We start from the raw sequence: 21367 nt of genomic DNA, 5'->3' as shown, positions 1-21367 counted from the left end.
CACTAAGCTTATAAATAACACTAAGCTTATAACACAACCAATAAACATGACGAGGAGATTATGACCTAAAACCCTAAAGCTTAAAGGGATCATAAGAGACAGAAATGTCAATATACTTGTAGATTCTAGCAGTACTCATAATTGTACGAACATTGATCTTGCTAAAGAGCATATTTGTGTTTACCCAATCAAGGACCTGACCATGATTGTCGCTACTGGAAAAAAGTTCGAGGAAATAAGAGAATGTCATAAGGTTTAAATCTAGATACAAGAACTAGAATTACATATAGAAGTATATCCCCTATTGCTCAAAGACATGGATATAGTTCTAGGTGCAGAATGGTTAACAAAGTAACTAGGAAGCTATACTACAAACCTTTAGGAACAATTCATGGAGTTTAATTGGCAAGGTCAACACTAAATTATATGATATTGACACTCCCAGCCTCAAAGAAGATGCAAATACATAAAAGAACTTCACCAACACATGAGGCACAAAAAAGTCAAATTTGTGAAAGCAAATAGACGTCATTCCATAACAACATTATCAACTAGAGAAAACTCTCCTTATTATGCTTTGAGGACAAAGAATCTCTGAGAGGGTGGCAATATTATGAATAAAATAATAAAATAATTAATGTAATATTATTAATAATAATAAATTAGTTAATTAATAGCAACTAATTAGTTATGAAGGGTCAAAAGGTTAAATAGCATGGACATTCACCTTCGTGGCCAGTCAATGCCTATATAGGCAATCGCCATGAAGGCATGTAATCACCGTTATTCATTCTATTCAATATATATACACTTAAATTACATAAAAATACAAGTAAATATAATAGAGCATCGGTTCTTTTTCCTAACAGATATTAGCAACAACTTAAAAATATCATGGTGTGCAACAAAAGCATTAATAAAACTACAAAGGAGCAGCAAAAAGTGGTTGATCCAAGGAAAATTTCCATGCCTATTTAGTTGTTGAGCAAACAAACTAATTGTAAGTGAGCTACATTATAGATCTCACAATGATTTTGTTGGGACTAAGCATGTTTTTGTTTTGTGTTCAAGATTAAAACACTAAGCACGATGTTCCTCTAAGGGGATGGGTTTGTGACAATTCCTGGCTAATTCCCCTTCATTGAAAATATTTAATATACTTTTATTATGATAAAAAAAGGCCTGAGAATTGGGACATGGATTCCAAAGTTTGAGGAAAGAGGTTTCTTGGATTTGAAGGAAGATTGACTTGTTTTATGATAGTCATGAATTGTTGACAGGTATACTTTAAATTGGACTAATCACATCAGTTAATGGAGTTGGGCAAGAGGATAGAAGAACCATGCCTACCTTGGATGAATTTACAAGGCAGTGAGGATAAAATATTATATAAATGCATGGGTTGCGCTAGTAGGACAACGTGCCCATAATACCCTAGCAACCGAATCAAATGAGTGGATGAAAAAAAGTGGGGAACAAGAACAGAACCATCATGGCCAAGCTGGAAAGACAGGTGATTAGCATGTCTACCCACGCAACCGAAAATGGTTATAACACGACATCGAAAATACTGGTAGAGAAGGAATGCAAGGGGGACATTCATTCTTCCATTCGGAAGGGGCAGAATCAGCACAGGGGAAAAGAAAGAAAGAAAATCCTCAAGAATAGGAAGGGCATAGGAAAAAGAAATTTGAAATAAAGGGAAAACTCAAACTGTAAATAAACCAGATAAAGAAGCCAAGAGGATTTACTGGTGGAGGATAGAGAGAAATGGCTTTCCAAGGACTAATGAAGCCACCAAAATTGGTTTTTTTTGGACTGGAGAACCCATGAGGAATTTTGTGGATAAATAAAGTTATTGGCCAAGAGACAGAGATACTTGGGAAATTGTTGTGGTTGAGGAAACACTAAGTGTGTCCCTGGGTTGGGAACGTTAGTGCTTACACTCTCTAAGGAAATATCTAACAAGGGTTATCTTTGTGCTCCCATGGTATTTTATCCAGCTGAGGAACCTTCCCATGTTGAACTCTTCTCCTCATGTGGTTGCCTAAGGACTGGAGAAACCCATGAGTGTGGCATGCCTTAGGAATGAAGAAACCACTAGGAAGCTTGTGGTCTGAAGAACCTATTGATTTATTAGTAGCTTACCGGTTGAAGAACCTTCCCATATTTTCATATTGATCTCTCCTCCTCTTGTAATTGAGTAGTGGCTTATCTAGGGTTGAAGAAACCACCAAGAGTGGCTTTCCTTAGGACTGAAGAAACTACCAAGATGCTTATGATCTGAAGAACCTATTGATTTATCAGTAGCTTTCCACTGAAGAACCTTCACATGTTATAGTAAGATTTCTCTCGTGATTTAGAGATGTGATTCTTTGTGAAATAAGGGAATCTTGTGATGAAATCTTACTGAGTTAAAGTTACTAATATTGAGCAGCGGTTTGCTTAAGGATGAGGAATACCACTAGAAATCTTGTGGTCTGAATAATCTTTTGATTTATTAGTAGCTTGCCACTGAGGAACCTTCCCATACAATAATGAAATTATGCTCCTCAACTAGAGATGTCAATCTTTGTGTTTATAAGAGACCCTTATGATGAAGCTGACCAAGATTAGGCCCTGTGACATGATGGGAAACTATTGATAATACTTAAGGGAAGTAAGTCCCTATTCATTTGGTTATCTGATTAGATAGTGGGTAATGGTGGTTTACCTTTGGAGGCCTTGTTTCAGCTAGAGGTATTGATTTTACAGTGTTAAGTACTCCCCCTCAAGCTCTGGAATTTGGTTGGGGGGTAACTACTGCAAGAAAGGCTTAGCTACAATGTGTCTAAGGTTGGGTGGAGAGTTGGAGTCTCAATCCCAGTTGTTGAGCAACTTTTATAAGATAAGCGTATAATCAAGCCTTTGTACATTGATTGTTACATAGATGTTTGATGTGCTGGCTTAAAGCTAGTTTTGGTATTGATTCCATGTACTAGTCTAGTGTTTTTGATATAATGTGGAATATGATTTCCTGCATGTTTGAGGAAGGTTTATTTCCTATATGGTTCATGGTACTTGAATGGATTCTGGAATGCATTCATGTACCTTTTTTCTATTTATTATTAGCATAAGAGGCCTGTAGATCTCTGAACTGTTATGAGTTTCAAATTTGTCTAAGAGCCTAAGCATAAATGAATAGACATATGTATGTCTTATTTGTTATGAAATTAATAGAGTTGGATTTCAAGCCTTGTTATCAACTACTAAGCTCAAGAAAGATAGTGATATATATATGTATGTATGTATGTATGTATGTATAAATTACACACACACATATATTAAGGTCAGTTGGACCGAAGCCCTTATAAGCTCAGGAGAGATGGTGGGACGTATATTATATGTGTTACACAAATATATATATATTCAAAATGGATTGGGTGGAAGCCTCTATAAGATCAAGAAGGATAGGATGAATATTTTGTATGCGCACATAATATAAGCTCAAATGGGATAGCTCTAAAGAGCTTTACCATATATATATATATATATATATATATATATATATATATATAGCACATAATATAAGCTCAAATGGGATAGCTCTAAAGAGCTTTACCATATATATATATATAAGCTCAAATATATAAGATCAAGAAGGATAGGACGAATATTTTGTATGCGCACATAATATAAGCTCAAATGGGATAGCTCTAAAGAGCTTTACCATCTTATATATATATATATATATATATATTGGGTGGAAGCCTCTATAAGCTCAGGGAGGATAGCACGAATATTGTGTGTGTGCACACAATATAAACTCCAATGGGATAGCTCTAAAGAGCTTTACCACATTATAATGGGGAGCAGGTCGGCAAGCAATGGGAAGTTTTTCATGCCAACAGCACTACCCATGAGATTTTGAAAGGAGGCTTGTTGTGTAGGCAATCCTTTTCGCAGATAGAAAAAATCTCTTTAGTCCTATGGGAGGATCTAGCAACAAACTAGAAAAATATGTGCAAACTTTCCTAGCTTATACCAGAAAATACAAAGGAGGAAAGATGACCTACCTCACTTTGATGCTAACGTTCGTTGTTGTCGTCTTTGAGTCTTTTTCTTCCAAACTCAATCTCCTCTTCGACGATGGGAATGAATACTTGCAAGGAAAATCATGTGGAGACAAAAATGCATACATAGTAAAAAACCATTCTATTATAAACCATATAACAGATCATGGAGTATTATACTAAATGAGCAATGATTGACACATTTATGGAAAGCAAACGCATAATGTATTATTAATATATGGTAAAGGGAAGCATTACAACCACTTAGGCCTTGATGTTGGAAGCCTCCTTTAGGTGAGTTTCCAAGTCCTAGCTTTAACCTTCAAGAACTCATTTATCTTTAGCAAAATGGGCAGCATTTGGGCATAGTTCAGCACTATGAAGGCAACCAAACAATAGCCAACCAATTGTGGATAGTTGGGGTCTCATTTATAGGGAAGGAGAGGGAGTTAAGGATCCTTAAAAGGAGGGAGAGGTTCCACATCTCAAGGGAAAGATCCACAAAAGTAGGATCAAGGACCAATAATGGGAGGTCTCGTTCCAATCCTCATTCACCCGTAACCAACTCGTCGTTCTCGAAACTTCTAGTAATAGAAGCTTCTCCTCCACTTTAGGAAAATTTTCCTGAAGAGGTTCAACGTGGGTTTTCCTAATAAAAGTCGCGCTGGCAGCACTAAAACAGTATAGTGCAACAAGGTACCAGCACAAGTCACTAGTGATACAAAACGCATTGATCTTGAAAACAAGGTTTTTTGACAAGTTCCTTCAGCAAGTCTTCCTATTTTCTTTAGGGATTCTTTTGAACATGATTCATGATGAATACACTGAAAGCTTTCGTCATTAACACTTTAGGATACGAGACAAGTAGTGTGAAAAAATGTTGTATAACAGATGCCCCCCAAAGCATGAAGGCAGAATGGGAAGTGATGGCTGAAATGCTTTAAAAGCACAGGCAAGGACCTAGAGAAACAACGTCAGGATTCCTGCAAATCAAGCATGTTACAAGATATCTGACATCTCTGATGTAAGTATGCCTAATAATACATCTCTAAGTAGGCATCTAACAATACATGAATCCACGACATGGACGCAACCATCCGAATAGAAAGGATCATGTGTATGGATCCACGACATGGATGTAACCATCCGAATAGAAGGGATCATGTGTACAATCATGAATATCTAATAACTCCACGCAACCTGGATTTATCAGACAAAACTCAGGGTCTTCATCTCTGTTTTGATCCAACCAAAGTATGAATCCCACCATGTGAATAGATGTGTCACAGTCAAATATGGTGGAAACCACCTGATTACCGGTCAATGATGTGAATCGTTAACAGCCACGAGAGAAACCACCAAAAATGACGATGGTCCTCAAGGTACAACAGCACAATCCACGAGTGTGAACAATGAAGTTGAAGTCGAACACTCGCAAAATCATTCGATCGAAGGCCAATGATGTGAACCTATCGTTGAATGTGATGACCCTGCCATTGAGGCATGCAAGCTCCAAGGTACTGAAAGAGAGTTTCTAAATCATTTCATGGATAATGAGTTGGATTCGACAAGAAGTGATCCGTCAGAGGGCCATAAGGTTTCCCACATCATGGACACAAAACACAGGATTTTGCAGAGTTGGCAAGAGTGATTCATGATTGTTGCAAAAAATCAAACAGGGTATAAGGGGTTTGAATTGCAAATGGGACTTCTCTTGAACATATCAGCAACACAACTCTGGAATTTGGCAGCATTTGACTCGACAATGGATCAGAGGTCAAGATGACAATAAGATATAATCAAATGAAATGCAAATGGATTCGCAAAACCTAGTGAGGCAAGTGCAAAATGAGGATAACCCAAACCCGACACGAGATACAGACAAGTGTCATGTTCAAGAGCGACATGCTACCTTTATACAAAATAGATGACATGTTTACTTCCATTTTTCCCCACTATTTCTAGCGAGTACCTCATTATTTTTTATATCAAGCTTGAAGAGGATGTCATATGCTTGTCGTATAAGTTCATCCTTCAGATGAATCCATCCTAGGAGTAGTTCAGTCTTGTCATGGTGACAAGTCCTTTGTCGTTTTAGTTTTATGAGTCCTACAGAGCCGTAACTCAACGTCTTTTTGATGTTTAGAGAGCTTGAAAAAGAGGCAAAAAAAAAAACTCCACAGGTCCCTTTTCGTAGATAGTCTCTCAAATCCCAAAAAGTAGAAAACAATATTCAAGAGAACCTCTTAGCCATGTTCGTCTAAGGTATTCCTTTTTCATAGCTAGTTTATCTCAGTCCAAAAAAGTGTTAAGATTATATTGAGTAGACATCTTTTCATTTACTTTTACAAGTTCGAAAAGACAAGTGCTCGGCAATCTTTTCATATTTTTGGAGTCTAAAAAGAGCTAAAAGAGGACTCCTCTTGGAGAAACGAGTGATAAAAGGATAGAAACTGGTTCTGGTGATGATAGAACTGCTCAAAACATGTAAAGGTTAAGAGGTTAACTAATAAGACCACTCATCACAGATGTTCCTCAGGTAAGGGTAAAACAATCAAGTGCAAGCGTATGATTGGCCAAAGAAATGGTGACAATGGAATGAAAAAAAAACAAAGCTCATCTAGCAAAAACAGGCTAATAAAAATGGCAATCACGAGAGGTAAAGTGGAAATGGTTTCATTTTTATACAAGCTTGAATCATGGGAAACTATGCTTGAAGAAGTTATGTGGGTAGCAATAAGGGGTTCAAAGGGAATGTTCTAGGATAGCCTTAGGAGGATGATAGATGGAGTTATTATTGAAAAACAATTGTCTTTAGATTCAAATAATTGTAATTCACGACATATTTTATGAAACATTTGTAGCTAATATTAACTTGATAGATCTATATAACAACCTCGGATCTAGTGCCAATAGGGACTTCATACCTCTCAACACTTGATATATCTAGCTTAAGTGGATCTACATTAGTAACATAAATATTCAAAGGGAGTAATTGGCATCTCACCACTGTAGCTAACATCTAGAAGGTGAGCAAAGATTGAAAAGAGAAGCTCATCCAAAACATATGATAAATTTTCAATAACAAAGGAGAATATGGGTTAGAAAATTATGGTAAATTTTGTTTATTTAATTCTCTTTCAAACTTCAAATCTTAGTAGGTAATGCTCCTAATTATCATATAAGCGTAGTTCGTAGTCTAAGGAACATAAATAGCCTAAAGTATTTTATATTTTACTTTTGATGAATTCTAAGGCTTCAAAACCAAATTATGCAATTTTGATTTCAAAAATTGTTCGAGATTTCATAATCACAACATTGATAGTATAAAAGAAACATCAGTGTTAAGGGCTTTGAGGAAGGCCGAGGGGCTGAATAATTCTGATTTTCTTGTATCGGGGGTTACTGTGCGAGCTTGGCGCTTGGCGATGGCAGCGTTGGTTTCTGTGCGACAGCTTGAAGACAAAAGCAGTGGCAGGCTTTTATTTTGGCGGGCTGGAGACTACGAAGGCGGCATTTTTTTTATTATTCAGCGGCAATGGCGAGCTTCTGTTACGATGGAAACGGCGGGCTGTTTTTTACGGCAATGTCTCTTCAAGCAACATTGTGGATGGCAGGGGAAAGAATACATGGCTCTGCAATCCCTCGGCGCAAACGAGATGGAAACCGCGCCTCTCAGCGGGGGCATGAAGAATGAGATTTTCCGGTACAGTTGGAAGAACAGAGAGGACGAGAAGCCCAGGAAGGCACTCGCTCGAATCCACGAAGAAGAGAGCGCGAATGTGGTTTTCGATCCGGAATATGAGATTCGGGCGTTTGTTTTCATTTCCAGGCTTGGCCACGGACCCCGTCTCCTCGCTTCCTTCCCCAAAGGTCGCATTGAGGCTGTGGCGAATGCCCTTCTGGATTTGTTCATAAAATGTGGAAGGGTTAAGATTGCAAGCGAACTGCTTGACGAAATGCCTGAACGAGATGTCAAGAAAATGGCTTCGTGGAACGCAATGATTTCGGGGTTCATGCAGAATGGGCATGGCAAGGAGGCAGTGATTTCAGGATCTGCACAGACTGGGCAAGCTGCGGAGGCAATGAAGATCTTTATCCAAATGCAGGCAGCTGGAAGGAAGCCAGTCACGAAGACATACCCCAGTATGCTCCCGGCCTATGCCAACTTAGCAGCTCCGGAGCAAGAAATCGAGACAGCGCGTTTTTCTATGGAGAAGATAAGCGATGGAAAACAGCAGTCGGATCTCTCAGCCTCGTTCCAAATCCAGATCAGGCTCCTTTCTGGAAAAACTCTGCTACAATGGGTAAGCGCTTCAGATCTAGTGCAGGACCTCAAGCAATCTCTGGAATTTAGGCTGGGGATTCCCTCCGCTTCTCAACGACTCCTCTGCGAAGGTAAACATCTTGAGGATCTATATCCCCTTTCTTTTTACAGCATCAGAAGAAATGCCTCCATCATTCTTACCCTCCGTTTGAGAGGGGGAGCTGTGGGACAGTCATCTTCAGCTGCGGCTTTTTCTTACAAGGATGCAGTCCATGCTCAGAAGCCCAATAAAGCTGCTCCACCAGCTCAAGCTCCTAAACCGTTCTTGGTGGACAAGCTGGAGGAAAACCCTCCATTGAAATAACGCATCCTTCGCTGGATGATCAAATCCAAAAATATGCAGAGCATGGCATTATTTGCAGGTTCAATGGACTATGGCCTCGCACAGCGGATCTCTACTAATGGATCCACTCACACTGGACCAACAACTGCAAGGTTCTTCTTTGCTCAAAGGGTTTCTTCATTGTAGTTTTTGCTTTCAACGAAGATTACCAAAATGCATTAACTGAAGGCCCATGGTTTTGGGGCTCAGCAGGACTATTCCTCACCCCTTGGTTCCCAGATTTCGATCCTTCTTCAGCGATCATCACAAAGCTCCCCATCTGGGTCAGACTTCCTAACCTCCCGGCGCATCTATGGCACTTTGCTGTATTCCAAGGAATCGGCGACTCTCTAGGCTGCTTTCTAGCAACAAACACCTCTAGGGGGGAAAAAGGCATATACACGCTCGCTAAAATTTGTGCAGAAATAGACATGAGCAAAGGTCTACCGGATCAGATTAATCTCAAAATTGGAGACTTCCATTGGACCCAGTCCCTAGACTACGAGAACACAGCCTTTCGCTGCCGAAATTGCCATAACACAGGGCACCTTCAGAACTCTTGTCCCTCGCGGCCTGCCCAGAAGAAGAAAGCCAATCCCAAGCCGAAATCCAAAAGTTGGAAGCCTCATGATCCTCCTCCTATGGATGATTTGGATTCCAGCTCAGATGAAGAGGCAGGGGATGCAGAAGGAATGGAAACAAAGCAGGCACAGGATCCGCCTTCGACTGGTTGTGAGGATTCTTCGGTCCCTCCAAACTCACAGAAAAGAACTCGTGAGTCCTCTCCCTCAGATTCAGACAAGGAGTCCTCTCTGTCAGCCCAGCTTAGTTTGCAAATCATGCCAGTTCAGCAGAGTCATCTTGATTGGGTCAAAGTCGGTAAAAAGAAAGGGAAAAAATGCCAAATAGTTGATCCTACCCACGTTGGGTAGAATCCTCTGTTTCTGCGCCTGTTTCTCTGCTCCTCTTGTTACTTCTTGTTTAGCAATGTTCTCTTCCTAGTTTCTCTCAGGGGCCGAGGTGGATCGTCATTCCTTTCCGGCTGCCCGTTCTCTTGCTTCTCTTGACTGTAATGTCATATTGTACCATATTTTCTCTTAATAGATTTAGTTTTTACCGAGAAAAAAAAAACATTGATAGTATAAAGTCAATAGTTTGTTTATTAACATGGATTAAGATTTAAACATGCTACTATCTGAACATTTTCTAGCCATTTTTGCCCAAAATCTGGTTAATTTAAAATTGGTAGAATTACATTCATTGGTTGTTAAGGTTGCCCCAATCCAAGTGCAATGGAAATGCTCGAATGTGCTGAACTTATTTATGCATTCAAAAAAGTAATTGTAGTAATGAAAAAGTGTAATTTTAGTAATAAAAATTTGTAATAATTTAGTAATAATGTTTTGGAGATAGAATTGTAAATTTTCACTTTCAGTAATACCGTTATTCTTTTATCAAATAAAAAAACCATTTTTTTTTACTTCCATAATACACACTTTTGAAGCCTTGTACAAACGAAGTAAAAAAGCACCAGGCAAAATACACAACATTGTTTTCCAACCCTAGCCCAAAAAATCAACTCCATTATTGTTTTGTCTGGATAGCGCATGATTAATTGCACAAATCACATATAGCATCAATCAAGCAAACTCTTAATCGCACAGGATCTATACAGCTCAAAAGCACTAGCAGCCAAGGACATGTGGACGCTGCTTACCATTTAGGGCCTTTGGCAGACAGTCAAAAATAGAAAGTATAATGAACCTCTAATCATAGAAGAATGGAAAATATCCCCATTGAAATAAGCTGCTGTGTTTGACAGAAATATCAATGGTTGTACATGTGTAAGACAGCGGCACATGCAGCATCCTACACATTCAATGGATTTCCTTTGAATGTGGATTGGGGTCAATAACAAACAACGCCGCACAAGTCATGGCAGCTTGTATTATTAATGACACTAGCTTTGAAGGCAAGGATAAGTGATATCGATATACACTGAAACTCCAAGATTACATATCATGGTTGACAGGGTCCTTGGAGGAAAGAAGATTACATATCATGGTTGACAGGGTCCTTGGAGCAAGGACAGGGTCATGATTTGAAGAACAGACTCCAGAATATAGGCTTCCAATTTTCAAGGAGCATAGTGACTTCTCGAGATGAGGTTGAGAAAATGGTCCCTCGAAGATTGAAGATTGATTTGTTATGTAGGTTACAGTTATGTAGTTATGTTGCCATTGAGACAATTTTTTTATAAAATCCAGTAAATTTTTAGAAATCTGGGTTACAGTTCTCGAGCTTTAAGATTTTGGGTGCCCCAAGTTCATGATGCTGAATCCATTTCCACCATCAAAAACATGATTCGAACACTCCTGTCATTTTTTTAAAGAAAAAATGACTGGAATCTAGCGATTTTTGGCTTTCCAGGCAACCTCGTAGACAACACAGATTAATAATAATAATAAAAGTAGTCTAAAGAACGCACAAATTAGCCCAGAAAATAATGGAAATATCGACAAGATTATGACAAAATCTGGCAGAAACTTTTGAAATTTTGGATTACAGCTGTCAACTTCTGGATTTTTCGTGCCCAGGGGTTCTTGATGGTGCTGAATCCATTTCCACCATCGAAAAAACAATTCAAACACTCCAGCATTCTGATTTTTTGAAAAAACAAAAAAAATTACTGGATTCCAGGAAGAAATCTGCTCTCTAGACATATTTGTGGTCTCAGTAGACAAAACCTTAATAAAAACAGTTTGCCAACAAGTCGTCAACAAACTGGTGAGGCAGACAAAGTGTTAAACTGTATATCAAGGTTCCATTCTCACTATGGTCTACCTCACCTCTATGCCATGACTACCAGACTACCTGATAAATAAAACCCTGTTTAAGCCCTTGGGGCATGTTTCTTGGACAAATGGGTAGAACAATTTGATTAGATAAAAGGTTTCAATTTAACTGCTTATAATGCACTGCAGTTTTCATTAGCCAAATATTAAAGATTTTAAGATATATACTCTAGTTTTACAATGGATCGATTTAGACATGCAACTTGTAAAGAAAGATGTCAAAATAAACATTTTACTTGCACTCGACAGAATGGTCCAAATCGATAACATGAACATCACTACAGAAGGTGATGATTACATTTGATTAATAAACTGTATCAGCACAGAAGGTCGTGATTACAGCAAGAACTGAAATACCACCAAAGAAGGTGATTGAAAATTACAAAATTACAATTGGGATAGAGCTTCCCATATATAACAATTAGCATGGCTCTCCATATATAACAATTAACGTAGGCAAGCCTCAATTTATGAGGAAGCACAGTGATCTTGCCTGTTCACCATGCATATTTAACAAAAATATTGCAAATTAATAACTCCACTCTTCCGTCCAAAATATAAATCTCCAGCATATCACATCTATCATTACTTGATTGTTTACAGCCGAAGATTTTTAGTTGCAATGAAATCCTTAAGTAACAGCTATAAGTTTTGCATTATCGCAAGTCCTCCGTATAGCACCAAAGTCGATCCTCGTTCCACGAGGAAAGTGAATTTTGCATGTATCTTGACAAAAGTATCCATCCTGCAGAATTGTCAAAATTTTCAAAATTAATTCATCCTTCGTCCATATCCTTAGACTTCCTTTGCTCCCCGAACCTTATTAAATATAGGATTTTTGAGTACATCTTTAGCAGATGGTCTTTTTCCCGGATCATTGCTGACCAAATCCTGGCAAGAAGCTTAATAATCAGATTTGAGTATCTCATTAAATATAGAAAGAATAAACATAAAAAATTACTTATGAAAACATCCTACCTGTAGAAGCTTTTGAAAATATATAGAAAAACCAGGGAGCATTGGGATCTTAATTTCTGTGTCCCTGTCTATCCGTTTGCCAGAACCAGGGTATTGCTTTCTCATCAAAAGTTCAAAAAAGGTCGCACCCAATGAGAACATGTCCACCTTGTCAAGATGTTCATAATTATCATTCAGGATTTCACGGGACATATACCGTGCATCTCCTTCTTCGACATGGAGTGTTCCATTAATAAGTGTAGCACGACCAAAGTCTCCAAGCTTGTAAGTACCATCACGAACATAAATATTCTCGGGTTTCACATCTAGATGTGCAACTCCACGCCCGTGGATAAACTCCAATGCCTGAGCAATCTGCGAGAAAATTATGAACAATGTCTTATATTATTGAGATGTATGATTCAACACCTTTGAGGAGAAAAAATCAGTATGTTTGCCTTACTTGATACACTGCTTCAAGAAAGTCCGTGTCTGTTCTTAGAATTCCTCTGTCATTTGCAGTTGCTAGATTATGGTCACAAAGCTCCATTTGAATGTACAAATGATCATTCTCAAACCAGGCAGTGTGATATCCCACAATATTTTTGTGCGGGCCTGCAAGCAAAATCTTGTTAAGAATTGTCTTATAGATTATCACACGTCTGTCTATGTAGAAGGATTAACATGAATCTGAAATATAGGACATCATCACCAGGACAAATATACAACGTTTATAATATATACCTAGGGCTGCCAGCGATTGAACTTCCATCAATGCCACTTTTCTGAAAAGTAAAACATCTATTGCATGTTAATCAATATCCATGCTAATTGTAGCTGAAAGAGGCACACTCTAGAAAAGGGGACTGAAGAGAGATATCACCTTTCAGTGTCAAGTCGTAACTCGCTTTGTGAACACTTCACTGCATAACAGCAGCCATCAAGTCTATTCAGAGCTTTGTAAACACGACTGAAATTTCCACGACCAATTTCCTAGTTGACAAAAAGTCCAGGCATGAGACACAGAAATTTGTTTCAAAATTTATGTCTATAGAACTGACTATAAGAAGGCAGCCACCTCTAGCTCATGAAAATCTGCACGATACCGGGACAAACAGGTTCCACTTTGGATAGGAGTTACACAAGCTGCAAGAATAGAAAAGCTGATCATATAACATATGATGAATGATTCTCATCCCATAACTCACTGTCAAGATAGAGAAACTCTAAAAGAGAATAAACAACAGCAAAAAATTCCAGACAAATGAAGACTGAAAGTAAACACAAATAATATCATACCGGGAGATCGACGAGTGCTTCTTTGAATCTTTTCATTTAACTCTTCATTTTCATCTAAATATGGATTCTTAATGCAAGGTGGTGACATGACACGAGCCCGTAGAGCCAATGCCGACTGTGAGACATAATTCTTTTGACCAGATGCGGTTATTTTTGGAGTTTTGAAATCATCTGAACTAGATACTTCACTTCTAACTCTTGCCAATTGTTGAGAGGAGGACTGGATAGATTCTTCACTTCTAACTCTTTCCAATCGTTGAAAGGAGAACTGGATGCTATCAGGTGGATTACTTAGAAACTCTGAAACAATATAAATGTGTCAATAAGCAGAATATGATTGGCTCCTAGAGACTTCAAAATACAGATACCAGCATACCAAAAAAAATTCAAATTCAGAGAACGGCATTCCAAATTAAACATAAATAAGATTGTATGAGTTGCTCTGCTACTTTAACCACAGAACTGCTACTTTAAAGATTAAAATTTTGATTTGTGAATGGAATTACCGAGACTAGACAAGACCATCACAGGCATAGATGCATCTGAACTCCGAATGTATGGTTAAGCAATTAAAAAAATAGCTCTAGCTAAAGCTCATATCACAACCAACCTTCAATTCTACTTGCTAGTAAGGGGCCTCAACACATTAAAAGAATGCACGGTTAGCCGAAAAGATTCAGATAATGTGATTGACATAAAAAGACAATGTACCAACATCAATTAATGATATCCACTCAGCAGTTGACCTCAAAACTAAAAATCACCTCAGATTAAGGAAGCAAGCCATCAACTGGAGATGAACATTGACTTTTATCTTGTACCTTTCAGCAGTTTTCTGTCTTTTCTGTTTCTTCTTTTTTACCTTTCTTGGAGAGTGGGGATGGTGTCATTAATATATTTTAATATACCGGTAATGATACAAAGAACTGGGAAAAAATATCTGCTAAAGTAGTTCCTCAAGTGAGACCTCCAGACTATTACAGAGACATTGGCTTACTCTCCAATGGCAAATCTGAGCTAGCCTTACTAACTGAATATGTCTCCTGCACCTAGCTAGTATCATTACTTACACTCATTTTCAAACAGCACTCTTGTACTGGTCAACTTCAATGGCAACGTACTTGTTGCGCACCCTCATTTGTATAAGCTTTGAGAGTTGAGAAAGAAGACTAGCTTGAATAACTGAAGTGACATGTTAGTTCTCATTTGCAAATCTACAATCATAAATGAGTTTTGATGCAGCCCACAATATCTTACTGATATACAAACCAGGTACCCACTACAATAAAGCACATTTTAACTTCAATTTTGTAGGATTCACCTAATGATATGCACATGAACAAATCATTGACCAGGACCAGATGGAGGAGAATTCAATCATGTCCTTAAATTCAATTTGAGAAAACCAACCCCAAAGGCAACAAATCCCTGGTGTACATAATCTATGGAGGTGTACATAATACATTATCTACCCCCTCCAAATTTGAACCTATGACCTCTTAGGAGGAAACACACATTCTTAACCATTAAGCCCACTCAAGGAAATACTATCAATAGCAAAAATAAATATTATCATTTTGAATTAGAGAAGAGAGATATAGACTAGGATTTATCCTTTCCAAAACTAGTTCTATTTCTGTGCTAGAATTATTTATATTTTGTCCATGCTTTCCACAGCATTTAGTGATATGCAACATGCAAGAAATACATTGTCTTTGAAGGGGCAAACCAACAACTGCTTAGAAGAAAGTCCTTTACATCTTTTGCTTCTCAAAAGAGTATATTGATGGATTTTAATTTCCAGAAGTAAAGCACTATGATCCAACATAATAGGACATTTTCTCACATTAATTTCAAGCTATCACTTTACTTTACCTTTTTTTGCAAGTTACCAAGTTCTTATGTTAGTACTATATAAAAAATAGTACAAACATGTCTGTCTATGCCCTGCCACTGGGGACACAAGACCACAACAAGCCAAAGAGGAACCACAGTTAAGTCCTGTGACCTTTAGATACTGAAAACATAAAATCCTAGGTAGTGCTAATAATATGCTCAGAAAGGGTGACTATGTCAGCCCTTTCTAAGCTTTTTCCCCTGCTAGGGGGTCTTCTTCAATTAGGCTCAGATAGATCAGGTTGGAAGGTGTGACCTCTGATCCTTGAGTGCCTTCTGGAGTTGCCATATTATCACTGTGACTAGTGGGGGATTGGAAACTATGATGCTAAAGTCAAATACTGCTCTAGCTATCATTTTGCTTTCAATTGCACATCTATGACTACATTTTTCAAAATTATTTATCAAATTGTCTTAGACCACTACAGTTTTCCTTAATGGATAGAAGGGTTAATAAATAAAACAGGTCTACCAGTTTAAAACTTGATGCAAGCGCAAAATCATGAAGTCTGGTGTGTTAATGGACCAATGGTGGTTGGATTGGGAGAGGAATTGAAAATTTATCACTAGGGGATCATGAAGCTGCAGGGGAGATAAGGAATCAATTCTAGAAAGCATATTAAAGGCAATGGAAAATTAGCTGGCATGTCAGAGTATCATGTCAAAAACTATGTTGAACAAATTTCCTAAAAGGACAGCAAGAGGGGTACATGCTTCAGGAATAGCTATAAGTTGCTCTTCAATTTCCAGGGAATAACAAACAAGTTGCTCTTCATTTTCCAGGGAATAACAAACAATATTAACAATTGAACCCAATATGTCACACGATACATACCAATGACCATTTGCAATTCCATAAATATCAAAACAAAAAAATAAAAGTAAAACGATAAGACCAAGCCAAGTTGGCTAGCTGCAGTAGTTGAGTGCAGTGTTGTGAAAATCGCGATAAAATGAAAAAATCGCCGGATTTTTTTTGCTGATTTTTATTGAAAAAATCGTGATTTAAAAAATCGCGATAAAAACTTAAAAAATTGCCGGGGGTCGCGACAGATGGCAGCAAGGTTTTATAATGTTTTTTTTTGGTTTAGATGGTTTAGATATTAAAAAAAATGAATATTTTTGTACCAAACAATTATTTCCTGATTTTTTCCGATAATTCCGATTTTTTCCAATTTTTTCCCCACGCCGATTTAATCCCGATAACTATTAATGCAACATTGGTTGAGTGCTTTGAGATTCATACGAGATCTCAGGATTGATCCCCAGCTTTGGCTACCCCTGTTGCATGCTCTACCCAATGTCCCTAACGAGTCAAACACAACAATGAAATGTGGAAAGTGCCCAGGGGTTTCTCCACCACGTTTTCTTTTGGAGAAAAAATAAAGTGAAAACAAAAGGCGGGCAGGGATTTGTATTTATGAGCATATGTTAGGGATTTTTCCATTTGTTTTGTTGTTTATTGGTTTTGGGTTTATTAGCCAAGCTAGGTCTGAGGGCCAACTGCTGGCTGAGTTGGAATCAAAATATGCATGTTACAAGCCTCTTTTGGAACCTGTCAAAGTGAAGTAGGGCCACAGGAAGTTCCCAGAAATTTAGGGGAAAACAAACAAAACAAAATAAAACCAAAAAAAAAAAAACTTTTAGGCAGGACATTGACCAGGAATGTTTCCTACACCTTTCCTTGCAAGACATGAACATTTTATACTCATTCTAAAGTTCCCTAGGGCATGGAAGCTCAAGGAACTCATCCCCGAGAAAAGAGAACAATTTCTCAAGCAAACATGATCAGTAGGTATTTTGCAACGGATGGGAATCAAGAAGCCCGGGAATGCGACCAACATCATGGGGATAGAGTTCAATGATCAACACAAAAAACTTGGAAATCAGCTCTTATGAATCAGATAAATTGAAGGCAACAGAGATAAGGAAGATAGATATTCACATTCTTTTTGTTAAATCGATTAATCTGGGCCAAAGCTTCAAAGAATGCATTTTTAAGGGAATATGAACCCAATCAAGACCTATGTTAAAACTTAAACTTCATAATTTTACATTTATGGAAGGGGAAAAAGACTAATAGATGGTTACCAAAATCCAATATGAATTGGAGACAAACTCACTGATAAATCTGGTTGTATTCCTATACATACTTTGTTAAAAGAGAAAACATATTGCTTATCGATAAGAAAACAATGAAGATTCAGTCGGTTGCAATGTTTGATACATCAAGGCACTAAAATTCAAGGGGCTAAAGAGCTACTAATGTGTCCCCCTCTCGCTCTCAAGAATTCCAAAGCTTGAATTAGTTAAATATTTAGCCTTAGTTTGCATGATACTTGCCAAGCAATTTGATATTATGCTGTCCATTTGATAAAACCTCTTAAACCCCTTAAAAAGAATAGATAATGCTTCATGGGGATTACGATAGTCCAACCTGGTCTACACCTCTTTCTCTGAATCGTGCTTTTCACAGGAGATTGTGGGCATGGAGCCTTATCCTGCATGAATTACAGAACAAATTATACATTCATAGATGAAAAATGTGCATATTTGACAATCTGACAAGACATCCACTGAAAATACTTGCTATAAATCTCCGGAGTCGTTTACCTTGCTATCCAAATCGGTCGAATCCTGTGGTTGGGATGGTGTACAATAGTCTTGTGAACTAAACCACGAGAAAAAATGGTTAGATAATTCATAATAATTAAAATAGACTTGATTAGTTACCGATATCCAAATTCCCCCTAGAAAAGAAAGAACAATGTATAACGTACTATTGCCACCATCTAAATCTCATAGCATTTGCAAACACGTATTTCTCAACTTAAAAACTCTGCTGGCCCTTACATCAATACATTAAAAAACCCCTTACAAAGTTGGAAAGAATAAAAATGCAATCCCAATGCACTAACTATTAATAATGAATAAAATCCCCTAGAGAATTTATCAAGTTGCCATCGTTGTTGAACAACAAACTATCAAGTATTTAAAATACATAAAGCTACACAGAAATGATTTTAAACCAGAGAAGTCATATGTGATTACGAACCAAGGGTATGCATGCAACACGACAAACAAAGATTCACATCTGTCCCAAGTAAGCTAGAGTTCAAGTTTTAGGGGGTATACTAAGACTACTATCAAAAGGTTTGAAAAAGGTTTGAAATTTACTATCATACATTAATAACCAAAATTGACAAATTACAAGCCTAGTTCCATGTAAGCTAGAGCTAAATTAAGGGTTTAGAGGGGGCATACTAAGACTGAGCCCACTATACTATGAAATAAGCTTGAGATTTACTAGTATACCTTGTTAACCAAAAATTGTAAGTCTATATGGTGCAACTAGATATTTCAGCACATCAAAAATAGTTGACTCAATAATATCAGTGCCATTGGAAGCAAAATGCGTAGCTGTCACTTACTTGCACACAAGATTTGCAACTCAGAACTCACAGAATGTATGTTGCAGACAGGTCAAACAGGTTAGCCTACTTGTCTACATGATTGGCAACATCTCAAATCTCATTGAGGTCATATTCTTCATTTAGAATACAACTCTTCAGTAAACTTAATAACAATTCTTGCAAAATACTGTATACATATTGGGCCTCGAGCTGCAGGTGAAATAGGCTAACCCTATAACCAAGTCCTCTAAGATGGGTATCATATAACTAGCATAGATCCATAGATCCATATTAACCCTACATCTATCAAGCACCAAGAGAAATCAAAGCTACAGACTGCACCTCACTTTTCTTGGTTTAATATAAAAGAGAAGCAAACATCTCAGATATCCAGAAACAATGGTTCATTCCTAGATATAAATGTGTCCTAAATAGGAAAGAACAAAACAAAACAGTCTTATATTTCTCCCCCATTTATGGAAAAAGCTGTACTGCTACAAGATTTGCATGACAGTTTTATATGCTATACAGAAACTAAAAGCCTTCAAATTAAATGTCTTCAGTACCCGTGTCCATAGAACTTATAGATGATATGCTAAGATTTTCAACTTGTGAAGCTCGGAAATCAAACAGAACTCCACCCTTAATAACTACCCACATTACTGCCCTGACTTGGAGGTCTGGGCCAGCAGCCTATATATCAATATGGCCATTTAGTTTGTTGGGATAACTCCCAACAAAGATGTAAGACATTATCCCAATGGGTGAATGTACAAACAAAGTTCTCTGAACTAGAATTACAGAACACGCCAACAGGGTCTTGGTTCACTGGTGAGGTCAAGGAGTATTGAGCCCTCCACCAGGGTTCCATCCTTAATGTGGTTCGCCAAGGCTCCGCTAAAATGGCATGTCAAAAAGGGACGCGGCCAGGTGTAAGTGCCAAGCAATTCCAGCAGAATAGATAAAATTCAGACCAGGCACCTAAAGTGCAACCGCCGACCTCGGTGTGTATTTTATGATACAGCTTCCAAAACACAGAACACTTCTGAAATAGCTGATTACAGAGGATCATATATTAAGAGTCAGCTATTACACAGCTCCAGGCAAATGTAAAACTTCTGTCAATAGCCTACAAAATTTGCTTAAATGGGTCACGGGCGAATGCACCCGACCACAAGTATATGACATAACTTCATTCAGTACCCAAGAAATACCTTAAAACACGAATTTCATTTACACTGCAAATACTTCTATCCCTGTCAAAAAAAAATTAAAACGAGGCCTTTCCAAAGGGTAAATTCATTAAACAACATAAACGCACAGAGGAAGGATTCATGGCAGAAGTCAATCATGTTTTATCCTAAAGTATCCCCTATGTTCTTACTGTCATTAAAATCAATCAGCCGTGAAAATCCCAATAGAACGTTATTGAGCTGCTGCAAATAAATAATGGGCATATACCTGAAAAGATCCTGACTGAGGATTCCAGTGTTTACATCATCTTCGGCAATGGCAACTACCTCTTCATTGCCTGTCGCGGTGAATTCTCCGGCATCGAGCTGTGACATTGCCTCTAATTCTTCTTCTTCCTCCCCCTCCTGGGATGACAGCAGGCATAGCCTTTTTCTCAGGGAGAAAATATCACAGAACTCGTTCTCATCCATAATCATTTTACTACCCAATAGAAATGTTGAATACCTAGGCGAATATTCAAATACCCAAATGAATTTATGCCCGAGGAAAGGGTAATGAAACCCGGAGAATCTGGTTTTTTATGCGCAGAGATCGAGTTTGGCTCAGGAAAGACTCGAGTTGAACTGAGATCATAAAATGGAGGGCAGCACAGGTTTCAAATGTGAGATTGCGGGAATTTGGCGGAGACTTATAACGTTCTATAAATCCTGTGTTGCCCATCAAGCAAATTGAATTCGGGGTAAATTTTCTCCCCGGTGATTCTTTCTCAGTGATTTTTAAATCGTTTTAGGTACGGAGATGAGGTGGCAAAAGTTTTGGGATTTTAAAAAATATTATTTTAATTTTTATTCGAAAGTGTGAAGCGTGTGAAAGAAGCCGGGGCCTGACCAAACCCTTATGGCGGGTATGGAAATGGTTATAGACTTGTATCCGTTACATTTTATATTTAATTGTATGGATTGAAAAAGGTAGAATTAAAAAATAGTATATATATATATATATATTTTATTTTTTATTTTTTTTTGTTTTTTTGAAAAGGTAGAATTAAAAAA

General features: G+C 37.8%; 1 protein-coding gene across 1 annotated transcript; it reads right to left on the bottom strand.

The window, feature by feature from the left end:
• Window positions 1-12114: 12114 nt before the first annotated feature.
• LOC149254268 (wee1-like protein kinase) lies at window positions 12115-21059 on the bottom strand. The gene is made up of 10 exons (XM_089457011.1): window positions 20583-21059; window positions 18322-18379; window positions 18146-18209; window positions 13813-14112; window positions 13592-13659; window positions 13397-13506; window positions 13258-13298; window positions 12977-13128; window positions 12535-12888; window positions 12115-12447 (listed from the first exon to the last, which is right to left on the bottom strand). Exons 1-10 carry the CDS (start codon window positions 20789-20791, stop codon window positions 12352-12354), a joined length of 1452 nt encoding a protein of 483 aa, XP_089313137.1. The 5' UTR covers window positions 20792-21059; the 3' UTR covers window positions 12115-12351.
• Between the last annotated feature and the right edge of the window lie 308 nt (window positions 21060-21367).

This window comes from Pinus tabuliformis, chromosome 7 (genome assembly GCF_031772625.1).
Source record: "Pinus tabuliformis cultivar Carrire ecotype Pingquan chromosome 7, CPIR1, whole genome shotgun sequence".
Lineage (NCBI taxonomy): Eukaryota > Viridiplantae > Streptophyta > Pinopsida > Pinales > Pinaceae > Pinus > Pinus tabuliformis.
This window is presented reverse-complemented; position numbering and strand designations above follow the sequence as displayed.

Coding starts and splice junctions, on each gene's coding strand:
- LOC149254268 (XM_089457011.1), bottom strand. CDS start 20,791: ATGATTATGGATGAGAACGAGTTCTGTGATATTTTCTCCCTGAGAAAA. Junction 13,507..13,591: donor CAGATTTTCATGAGCTAGAG/GTGGCTGCCTTC, acceptor TTTGTCAACTAG/GAAATTGGTCGTGGAAATTT. Junction 13,129..13,257: donor TCAATCGCTGGCAGCCCTAG/GTATATATTATA, acceptor TTTTGCTTGCAG/GCCCGCACAAAAATATTGTG.